General features: G+C 44.0%; 2 protein-coding genes across 4 annotated transcripts in view; one reads left to right on the top strand and one right to left on the bottom strand.

The window, feature by feature from the left end:
* Window positions 1-2430, bottom strand: part of LOC115049723 (connector enhancer of kinase suppressor of ras 2) — a 57988-nt gene extending 55558 nt beyond the window's left edge. The window contains exon 1 of the mRNA XM_029512192.1: window positions 2353-2430. Within this exon, the coding sequence (XP_029368052.1) occupies window positions 2353-2416 (64 nt within the window). The 5' untranslated portion in view covers window positions 2417-2430. The remainder of the gene's footprint in view (window positions 1-2352) is intronic.
* A 2117-nt stretch (window positions 2431-4547) lies between these two features.
* Window positions 4548-11555, top strand: hdx (highly divergent homeobox). 3 transcript variants are annotated; one of them, XM_029512435.1, is made up of 11 exons: window positions 4548-4701; window positions 5982-6143; window positions 6524-6670; window positions 6910-8091; window positions 8176-8232; window positions 8426-8572; window positions 9039-9237; window positions 9798-9877; window positions 10558-10674; window positions 10822-10944; window positions 11075-11555. In XM_029512435.1, the coding sequence occupies exons 2-11, from the start codon at window positions 6078-6080 to the stop codon at window positions 11336-11338; spliced, it is 2382 nt and encodes a 793-aa protein (XP_029368295.1). In that variant the 5' UTR covers window positions 4548-4701; window positions 5982-6077; the 3' UTR covers window positions 11339-11555. The 3 variants fall into 3 exon arrangements, with proteins under 3 accessions (XP_029368295.1, XP_029368296.1, XP_029368297.1); XM_029512436.1 differs by having other exon boundaries at window positions 5986-6143; XM_029512437.1 differs by lacking the exon at window positions 4548-4701 and adding an exon at window positions 4715-4802 and having other exon boundaries at window positions 5986-6143.
* The last annotated feature ends 237 nt before the right edge of the window (window positions 11556-11792 follow it).

Genomic DNA, 11792 nt, shown 5'->3' on the forward strand with positions numbered 1-11792 from the left:
AAAAAGGCACATTTCTTTTATTAAAGACTATAATGGGCAGCCACCGGTCTCTATCGTGAAATTATTTTGAATCGAATCTACATGAAACCTGGAAAAGAGGCCAAATGTTTGCCATGTTCCTTCCATCAGTATACATTTAAATCTGTTTTCCGTCTTAAGATAAGCAGGAGAAACCATGTAAGTAGTTGTAAAAGGAGGTCTCAGTGTTGTTGCGCCCTACAAGTGACACAAAACTCAGCTCAGTGCAAGAGAGATGAAGAGCTTCCGGAAAGAAATGCCATAGTGATGCCCATGAAAGAGTACAGATTAATACTAGCCTTTTGCCTTTCACTTTATTAATAAGAAAATAAGATCTGAGCCTAAGCCTACCACTGAGGGTCTGTGTTTGAAGCCCCGCAGGAAAATGCAAGGAGCTTCACAGTGGCAGGAACAACACTGGGCCATGTTGGTGAATTTCTATGAGAATTAAGCTCAGAGTCTCCGGTTTTTTATCTGTCGGAGGCCAGGAGATGATTTTCAAAGAACACAAGAAGACCAAAAGACTTTGGTGCCATTGCACATTTTTTCTTGTCTTGGCTTTGCTATTAGCAAACTTCAAAAGGGTCTTTCAGTATATCAAAATTACGTAAACTCTTGCACAGTTACACATGGAAAACAAAGAAATATTATCATTCAAATTCACACATTTGAAAAGTTGACTCAACTCAATCCACTTTCAAAATTACATTGAAACTTTCACTTCCTATTATGGTGATTGCATAATAATCATACTGTAAGTTTGAGGAATATGATAGCAGAAACAGTAAATTATATCATTTCCTTATTTGCAGCCGAAAAACTGTTGTTTTATCCATTATCGAACATTTCTTCCTGCTTAAACTGACTCATAGTTCACTTTGTACTCTCTAAAATGACAGCATGTTTAAAAAAAGAACACATAGGGAGGTCTCTGTCATTGCTTTAAAAAAACTGCATCAAAAACCAACATGGTTTTGCATTTTCTATGTTGTAAAACTCAAACCGCATTTAGCCTGTTAGTAATCTGAATTCCAATCAAATTTCTACTCAGACTCTGTTAATGAACAACGCAGGTGTTCCAAATGAACACTCCATGGATCAGAGCTGAAGCTACAACTCCACTGGCTGCTTGAGGAGAGTAATTATAAAATCAGGAACATCGTCGTAATCACTTAACTTAAGGCATCCCAAATACCCCCTCACCATGTCCCCTGAGGGTCTATCAACCACCCTGACTCATAATCTCATACATTAGGGCATCACCATAATGAAAGGGAAGCCAAGGCACACATGAGGGGTCGGTAGTTGCAGGAAATATATTGGTTAAAATAGAGAAATTGAAAAGACAAACTATTGCAAGTATTACTGTGGACATTACGTGTAGGTTTGGGTCATCGCAGAAGTAGTGATTAAGTCATTCTCTGAAGTAAAGGGATTGCGAACACCCTCCCTCATCATTTCCATTGTCTGTCAATAGGCCTACCACAGTTTCTCTCACAGCTCCATAGCTGAGCAGAGTGTGTGAGAGCAGCTCCTACCGCCACACTCACACTCACAATGACACACACTACACACTAATACACGCATGATTAGTGATTACTCATTCATACTGTCTGTTTGAAGGGGTGCATCGCGCGCCAGCAGAGCGAGAAAAAAATATATAAATAAATAAAAGCGAGTGGGATCGGTGCGTTTGCCTTATATGGCAAGCAGCATTGCGCTGTCCACGGTGCTGAAATTGACTGTACGGCTGGTGTTGGGGGGTGTGGGGTGGGGGTGAGGAGGGGCGGGAGGGGGGCATGCAGTTAACTACATTAATTATACACGCACGCGCGCATGCATGTACACATACACACAGCAAGGGGTGATACTGGCGTTACAGCATGTGCCACTGAGTGGAGGAGCAGATGACACATCTCCCGGCGTCATTGATGAGAGGAATCCTGCTGCTGCTGATGGAGGCACCACCTCCACCTCCACCAGCAGCAGCAGAGCAGCAGCAGAGCAGCAGCCTATAGGCTTGGCTTGCGAGGAGCAGTGCGCTCTCAAGCAAGCGAGATGACAGAAAGCTGAGCCTCCACTCCCTGCTTCTTGGGGACATCAATTTCACTTCTCCGGCTCGAGCTCTATCACTCCACACTTGAGTGACTTTAATCAGTCTCACAGTGGTTAAAATCTGCCTGCAGGTTTGGATAAGGACAACACACATGCACACAGTGTGTGGCCCTCCGCTGCCCACCACCGTCACCATCACCATTACCCTCCTCCTCCTCCTTCAAACCACAAGCAGCATGAGCATAATCAGCGTGATGCAGTGAAGGGGGCCAACGTTACCTTTCATCCAGTCCAGCACTTGCTTTGGTGTCCATTTACTTATAGGTTCCATAACCAAAGCCATGGTGTCACAGTCTCTCCGAGATGAACAGCGCAGCACTCAACGAAGGCGACATAAATCGACCTGTCAGTCACATCTGGAATGGCAAAGCGGTGGATAAATCTGAGGAAGAAGAAAATCAGTTTTCAGTTTTATTCTCTCCATCAGAGCATGGCCGCCTGCAGAAACGGTGAAAGGGATGCGGTGGTGCAATCCACGCGCACACCAGAGACACGCACACACACGTTTTCTCCTCTCTCTCTCTCTCTCTCTGTCTCTCTCCCGCCCTCCCCTTCCCTTCTCGTGCCTTCCCGCCAGCAGCCCTCGCACTGTGAGAAGTGGATTCGGTGGGCGCAAGGGGATGGAGCGACCCCTCCCCTCTCCACTTTTCCTCCCGCCCGCCTCGCTGCAGCATCACAAGGGCCACCACTCATAATACAGACCAGGGAATGGTGCAACGCACACCATATAGGGAGGATCTCTATCTGTCTCTCTCCCTACCTACCTTACACACACACACACACACACACACACACACACGTACAGACATGCAGACGAACACGTTTACACTGACGCGCGCACATCACATACACAGAGAAAGAAATTAGGTGCGTTTGCCTTTTCGATAACATGTCTGCATGCTGGTAGCTCTTGATACATCACGCAGTAAGGTATGGCTCATACGTCAGCTTTTTTTTTTTTTTGGTTAAGTTCAGCATCTATGGATGAGAAAATCAGCATCAGTTGTGAGACGCTGCTGCTGGCTGTATTGGCTCCGTTTAGGAGCAGCGCCCCCTGCTGTGCACCTGGGACACAGGTGACGTCATGGATTAATGCAGCCCCTAACCCCACTACCCCAAATACAACACATACAGACGTACAAACAAATAATCAGCCTGCTATTGTAGAGAGTGAGATAAAGCAGTCCCTGTGTCCAAATGTGTATTAAAAAAAAGTTCAAATGAAGTAAGATTCCAGATAAAGAGGTTCAAGGCAAAGGGCTCATATGTTTAGTTTTGTATAGTTAAAATGTTTCAGCCCTCCACACACATTTTTTGTTCTCTAATCTTCCCCTCGAATTAGCTCCCTTGTAATGAAAAGGAGAACAAACGGTAGAAATGGGGAAATCGTGACCACCCTAACCCATTTAAACGTGTGTCCAAGTCACATAAACATACATTGACCCTCAGACTGAACACACAAAGAGGAAGTTATTATGGAGGAGCAGCCTTTGTGGCTCTTACACAAAGAATACTATTGCGCATATTTATTTTACAGTACAAGAAAACATATTGCTTGGCTCATAAAAACTGCCCACCTCAAACATAATAAGAAGTTTGCATACAACTGATACAACCTCATGGTCATTATTATTTCTTTCAAGTTTAAAAGGCAGTGCATTTATTATGCTATTTGCCTGATCTTTTTATTTGTTATAAGATTTTCATGGCTGCCATAGGCCTGTATGAGGAGTAGTATGGAAGTAGTAATAGTAATTTAACGTTAATTTTAATGTACATAACAATATGTATCAAAGTCATTTGTTCTCTGAGGAAAAAAGGAGTTATCAGACATACTTTGTTTTTTGCATAACAATAGTAAAATGTCTGTAAAGACATTATTGTTACTATGTTTTAACCTGTCTGCCTCAAACCCAATGGTCCAAGGAACCCACATCTCTGCTGTGAACTGTACTTTTTGTGGCTGAGATAACAGTAAAGCTTCTTAAAGTAAGATGCCTGAAGGTTTCCAGTGCGATTGAATTTCTACATTTACACAACTTCAGCTTTTGGGAATGAAAGTACGTGCACTCCTTTCTTGTCAATATGAAACCTTAACAATCACTCAAATGTACTTGTTTTTAGGCTGGAGATCTACACACAACACTTCTGTCTGACTAAACACTAATAAAACACATCTCTTGTTGGCAACACTTCCACAGCAGACTTCTGAGTTAATTTTTTACGGAGTAAAATCAGCGTAAAAGATGTTTATTTCTGACAAACTCCGGCGGTGAGGAAACGGTCCATTTCCCATTTTGGGGTTTGGGCTGCTTCCATGTCTGTGACCTCCTCCTCCTCCAACCAACTGAACAAAGTCAATGGTGGGCGGGACCACGGTGCTCAGTTTTCAGCCCTTTCCGAATGTCACAGCGATGATCTCGAGCTCCCATTGGCTCCTGTCTGCGGCCACGTCACAATCATGATTAGAATTGATGATCGGACGTCCTGATTTCATTGTCTAGCAAAGGGGACGGGTGAAGAAATCTGCTGAATTTGAACGTTCGTTGTGATTTTGACATCAACATGGTAAGCAGCGGGGCGACTTGACTCTCAGCTTCGGGCTCTCCCGGCTCTTCTGCGCGGCTGTCCGCTCGACGGCAGGGTCAGCGGGAATGACCACCCCAGAGGTCGGGAAATCACAGATTTGAAGGAAAAGTTTAGCCGCGGCTATCCAGGGGGAAAGCTATGCTAACGGTGGCTAACGGTGGCCGGGCTCAGATATGGCCGCTCGGGCCTGCAGGCTAACGCAGGCTCTGTGTTACGGTTATTGTCGGGGATGCGGCGCTTCTTTCCCCCTCCGGTTTGTTTACTGTCTGGCTCTCAGCCGTGAAGTTATGGCTGGAGCTTCCTGTGCGGTAATGGTGTTAGTGAAGCCGCAGCCTGCCGCCTCGGCGGAGAGCTAATCTGACGTGCCCACTATTTGTTGGCTAATCCTCCCGTGGTGTTACTGACTGTAGCCATGCGCAGACAGCCTGCCAAAATAAAGCTCCTGGGTGCTTATTGGTCGCGCAGCAATCCCCGTATGCGACCTTCTGTTTATCAAAACCGTACAACTCTCCTCCAAACTCGGTGGCCGCTGTCTCCCTCTTTTTCCCACCGTGTCAGTCTGAATGTTGTGATTTTAAAGCGGGCATGTCGCCGCTGTGTCCTCGGATCACTTACCTCTGTGCGCACTAACGCAACACACACTGGCCGCTCAAAGTTTCATGTTTGAAATCCATCTTGGAAAACACGGTGGCCCAATTCATTCATATTTACCTAGAGTGAATTATCCACACATGGAAGCTAGCGTGCTTATTTATCGTTTACACACAACTATTGTCATTGACACTTTAATTACATTAGAATTACGCAACAGTTTCCGGTGGACCTTTTAACTTTCTTATGAAAAATAATCATGTTTTGCCTCGCTTTAGACTTGATATTTACTGTGTACTTAAGGGTTTTCTTATTGGCATCCATTGAAATGGTTTGCAGTAGATAATAAACCGGAGAGAAAATAATTAAATAGAACAGTTTCTGGCTCGGCACAACATGTTAGCTTGATTGATGGTGTTATTGATGATACACAGTAGCCTGTCAGAGCTCATTATACTTTGACTGACAGTGTGTTGTATATATTTCAGCTTCAAAGATTTCGATGTCACTCTTTTCAAAGATTTGTAATATATGACAGTGTTGACTGGTTGCCTACGACAAGTTGAACAGAATTATGCTGCTAATTGGATGGATTGTTTCATGAATGTGTTATCTTTCTTTGTTTAAGCTCTTAAGCACAGTACTTGTTCGCTTTGCTTTCTGCTCAGCCAGAATACCCTGCAGTGTGCCAGATACTCTGAGACAGGATGACTACAATCAAACTTGTGCTAACGTAGAAATATGGAGGTTTTGCTGTGATATGCATGGCAGCCCCGTTCCCTTCCAGTAGCAGAATGGATGCGTGGCCACAAAGACGTGGCCTGCAGACTGTGAGTACATCATACCTTGCGTTCAAGAGGGAGATAGAAGAAAAAAATGGCATGCAAAAAGAAAACCTGTACCACTGCTACAGTTGTAATCTTGGAACTGTGACATTTTGCAGATAAAGCTTTGTAATAATCAATGCATTTGCTAAATTAACTATTACAAAACTAAATCATATTGTTGGAGTTAAATTGACAACAAAAACTATCTACTGCAGTTTGTATGCTAAAGAAGGTAAATTTCGCAAGTGTCATTAAGTAATTTTCCAGTAAAAGCTTTATCTCTTTAAACCAATCAGCCACGCTAATCTGGGAATGAAATCTAAGTACTAGTGAATGGTTGTGTGAGTTTTTGTCGGTTCTTTATCTTTGTGGTTGTCCCATAGATGAACCTGCGGTCAGTGTTCACAGCTGAACAGCAGAGGATCCTGGAACGTTACTATGAGAATGGGATGACCAATCAGAGCAAGGCTTGCTTCCAGCTAATACTGCAGTGTGCCCAGGAGGCCAAACTGGATTTCAGCGTGGTCCGGGTAGGCCAATGGAACGTTAAGGGGGACCCAGAGCCCCTCAGTATGATTGGAGTTGTTTTCGTCAGGGATCCCCATGCAGTAATTTAGGCCATGAATCTCATAGTTTCTTCCCTATGAAGTCCTCATCCAGAGCTCAGGCCCATTCAATTATTTTCAGCAACTGAAGGTGTCTCTTTAGTGTTTTGCAGAGTATTATATGAAGTGATGTTATACTAAGCTGAGTCTTCTTCTCCCTGCAGACATGGGTTGGTAACAAAAGACGTAAACTTGCCTCCAAGATCGACCAGAATGGAGGCGTGTCACATTCTTTACCCAGTCATGGGCTTGCTGGGGGACTGGTCTCCAACCACGTATTAGCTGGCGGTGCTTTGTCCAATCATAGCCTGTCGGCAGGAGCATTACTACCTGCAGAGATCGCTGCAGCGCGGAACATCCAGAATCGTGTGCAGCTTCTTCCTCCATCGTCATCCTTCCCTTCTTTCTCCTCAGCATCGTCCTCTCCTTCCTCTTCCTCTCCTCTTAGCAGTGGGAGTAACAACAACAATAACAACAATGATGTCATACTGACTGGCATCTACTCTCTGAACTCCGTCCCTCGCTCCCGATCAAGACCCACAGCACCTCCATCTCAATCAGACTCTGAGCTTTCTGCGCACATGTCCTCATCTCTGATCAACCAAGTCCTGCAGAGCAGGAACAGTTCCTCCTCCTCACCCTTCCACTCCAAACTGGTGTCACACTCACAGAATCACCCATCCCTCACATCTGCCTCAGGTCCTTTAGTCAACACTGCAGTCAGGAAGGGAACTTCATCCCTTATGGAGACAGGGATTAGTGCAGGAGCAGGGGTAGTACCTCACAGCTGGACTAGGCAGTACGGTACAGCGCAAACACGCCCTTGGTCCTCATCCTCACAATCCCAGCTTCAGCCCCGACCTCACTCCAATCCCCAACCTCAACCGCCTCCCCCCCAGAAGACACGGGTTTCCATCCCTGTCCAAAATTCTGGTCCAACGTCTGAACAGACACCTCGTATTCAGCAGGTCTTTACCTTGTCGGAAAAGGCAGATGGGGACCGCCTTAGACCTGGACCACCATCCAGCCAGAAAAAGCTGGAGAGTCTTAGGCAGGTACCTCACCCTCTGGACACCAGTCATAACTTCTCCATTGCCATGGAGACTGGAGATGAAGCAGAAGAATGGCAAAGGGAAGAGGAATTGGCAAATATGGCTGCTCAGACACACATCCACAAGCAGCAGACGTCAGCCAGTCCAAATGGGGCTGAAATGTCTGTGGTGAGAGGAAACCACACACCTCCTGTGACTAGCTCCAGACACACACTGCTTCACAGCAACACAACTCTTCAGGGCAGCTACTCCCTTACAGCACAGACCTCACTTACAGGGGAATCCAGCTCACAGGTGGGTGGGATCTAAGTATTTTTGATGTTTTCCCACAAAGACAATTGACAGGCTAAAGTTAAATGTGTCTGTCTCTGTGTGCAGACTTCAGTCAGTGTGTCTGCTGCCCCCTGGGTTATCAGCAATTCCAGAAAGAGAACAGTAAGTACTTTAATGTCAACCCTAACAGAAACTCTCAAGTCCAAAAGCATGAAAACACTGTTCCTACTGAGATATTCTGCTTCTCTTTGTAAGGTCAGTAAGGTAGAGTTGTGATAACCTCCATGACATACTTTGAGTCTGCTTCATGACCTTTGTGCATGTCATGTAGACTAACAGAGGTCTGTGTTTTCAGCTGCAGGATCGGACCCAGTTCAGTGATGGGGATCTCATCCAACTGAAGCGCTACTGGGACAGAGGCATGACCAGCTTGGGCTCAGTCTGCAGGGAAAAGATCACTTCTGCAGCAAACCAACTCAATGTAGACACTGAAATAGTCAAGGTAAACATTTCTGTCAGGTTAAATATTACTTTTATAAACAAACATTGTTAAAAGAGATGCAGAGCACTGTAGGGTTGCCCCCTGTTATCCAATTTCTGCATGATGCTTTGTTGGCTCAGAAACAGCCGCATTCAAATGATCTGGCCACTTCTGACTGACATTTAGCAAAGCAGGACTTTTTGACTTGTCTAAACTTTTTTTGAGCTGAAGGGAAGCAGGAGAGAGCCACTTTCCAAGGTCAGAGAAGTTTTTAAACTCACGTACACAAAGTTAAATCCTTCCCTTATACTGTATATCAGGGTTATGGAAGGAATGCTGGTACACCAAATATAGTTTTTCAGTCCTGACACACAGACATAAACCATTACTGTCTTACTCACTATGATTTTTCATGCAACTAAGAAACATCTCTCAGTTTTTGAGAATCATTTCACATCACCTATGCTTTGTGTTTTCCAATTTGCAGACATGGATCAGTAACAGACGGAGGAAGTACCGTCTGATGGGTATTGAAATCCCTCCACCTAAAGGTGGACCTGCTGTATTTCCGACCTCATCGCCAGGTAACGAATCACCAGTGGGCCTCAGCCCTGGCGAGGAGCGGCTCCGAACGCCTGAACTAGGAGATGACTTGAATGATGGGGGATCTCTCTGCCTGTCTGAAGGTGAGACGAGACTCTTAGAAATCCCCATTTCTCCCAGCTCTAAGCATGTGTACTGCATTCACTAACCAATGTCTCCCAAAGTCTCTGTCTCTCCCAGTTCCTCTCCTCTCTCTCCCTGTCCTCATCCTGCAGGTGGTGACTCATCACCATCCCATGTTCCTGCAATGCCTGCTGCTCCCTTATCCTCATGAATTCCATACTACAGCATCATCTCCATGAACTCCATGCAGCATCATCTTCCTGCCTACACCTGTTTACCCCCCCCCCCCCCCCCCCCCGCCTCTCCCACTCTCACGCTCGGGAAGGAAGTTTTTCCTTGCCACTGTTGCCAAGTGCTTGCTCATTGGGGGATCTGTTGGGTCTCTTTAAATCATTTTATAAAGAGTTTGGTCTAGACCTGCTCTATATGTAAAGTGCCTTGATGTAATTTTGTCATGATTTGGCGCTATACAAATAAATATGATGATCATGAAAGATATCTCACACAAACACACACACAGACCGACACACTCTGTATAAAAGTGTGTATCCCAGTTTCAATGTGGTGTTTCCTCTTCTAGACGGCACTGAAGACTCACACCACAGAGATGGAGAAGATGGAACAGATGTGTCCATTGTTGCTCCGATGGCCAATGACGTGGTACTTGATCATTTCTCTAACATTAGAATGCAGTCCCATTAAAAATGGAAAACACTGGTGGTCATACTTGAATGTGATAATATACACCAAAGTTTATCCAGATCTATGATTTTACATCAGCCTCATTTTAATGTGATGTTAAATTCATGTATGTTAAATATGAATACACTTTAATGATGCTGTGCTGCATAATATTATACTATAGAGTAATATAATTACTGTTTTGGATTTCATAGTTTTAGTTTTGCACCCAGTGGTGCACCAAATTAAATGCTACATATAAACTCCCTGAGCAATTTCAGGCAGTAAGTGCATTCATTACTTTTTGTTTGCTGTTGCTGAATAATAGCAGTAAATGTGGTCGTGAAGTGGAATAGAATCGTTTTTATTCTTTTCATTATTATGCTGCTCTACTTTTTGATAATAACAGGTCAAATAATATAGTCAGTGCTATATGTTTCATGTATATGAAGTGTAATCCTGTGTTTTGAATCTGATATAAAGAGTGGCTCCTATCCTGTTAGATGAATGCAGCTGTTTTTGATTTGTTTCAATAATCAATTTCATCCTGTATCCAGTGATTTTTACTACCATGGATGATTTATTATTAATAATTTATGAGCACCTTATTTTTTCTTTGTGGTTTTATTTATCTCTTCATTTATTTATTTATTCTACAGAAGATCGAAGTAATTGGTGAGGATGAAGAGGATGACGATGATGATGATGATGATGATGATGGTGGTGAATTAGTGGCCTCAGACCTAGAACAAATGCAGAACCTGCTAGAATTCAAAGTAAGGACACACAGCCCAACTAGTTCCTGCAAACTCAACATTTGTTTTAGTCTGTGTATTAGAAAACAAATGTATAGAAAGAATTGTAATGTACCATGATCTCAAACTCTGAATTGACTTTTGAATCTTTGAATTCTTCTGTTCCAGCACGAGGAAGTGCAGTTCTTAGAGAATGAGCTAGAGAACCAAAAACAAAAATACCTTGAGCTTGCAAGCTTCACTAGGAGCCTGCTCATTGCTGTGAGGAATAATGACCTGGACAGACAGCAGGTACATTCACAGTTTTCAGGACACAGCAGTGATTTTTTTTTTTTTTTTAAACTGGAAAAACAGCTTCAAGTAAAACTCACTATTGTTGAGAATTTTCTAACCTGCAGTCTGTTGTTGGGTATGTCCTCAGGAACTCATGGCCAGTCTACCTCAGCCTTCAGACCCGGACTGGGACACCACTGTGGAAAGAGGATCTCAGCATGCTGCTGAGTCAGCAGACACATCCTCCAACCACAACAACTCCCCGGTGGCTGGTGCAAGCAGCGTAGAGCCTCTGCCTGCCTCGGCAAATAACGAAGTCCCCCTGGTCTCCATAAGCGACGACAGTTCGACAACTGAAGTTACTGAGCCCTCTGCATCAGAGGAGCAAGAAGCAGTTTTAGAACAAAAGTGACTATCTCATGTGCATCAGCTCTCACACAAAAACACACACTCATACAGATGTTTCCACACTCCACAGAGAAGCTGGTTACACACAAACACCTCGGTAAACTCATGCTCCACGCCCAGTGCCTGTGGATTGATGCTTCACTATGACTGTTTGGCTGACAAATGCCTTTTTTATTGCATATCATTCGCCTTGTTCTGGACCAGTCCAGAAAGAACAATAAAAACCTCTAACTTATTTAGGCCTGGTTTTTTTTTTTTTTCCCATCTATCACCGATCATACAGTATAGGGAATTACATAAGCCTTTAAAAAATCTGACCAAACACAAATATTTTGGTCACTTATCTGCCATTATTCTTCAAAAACTGCTGGACCTCCATCCACTTAACTCAGATAATAGGGAACAAATTTTAATCTGAACCTGCGTCCCACTTTAGTTCAAGGTAACGTCCATTATGA

This window comes from Echeneis naucrates, chromosome 10 (assembly GCF_900963305.1).
Source record: "Echeneis naucrates chromosome 10, fEcheNa1.1, whole genome shotgun sequence".
In the NCBI taxonomy this organism is placed as follows: domain Eukaryota; kingdom Metazoa; phylum Chordata; class Actinopteri; order Carangiformes; family Echeneidae; genus Echeneis; species Echeneis naucrates.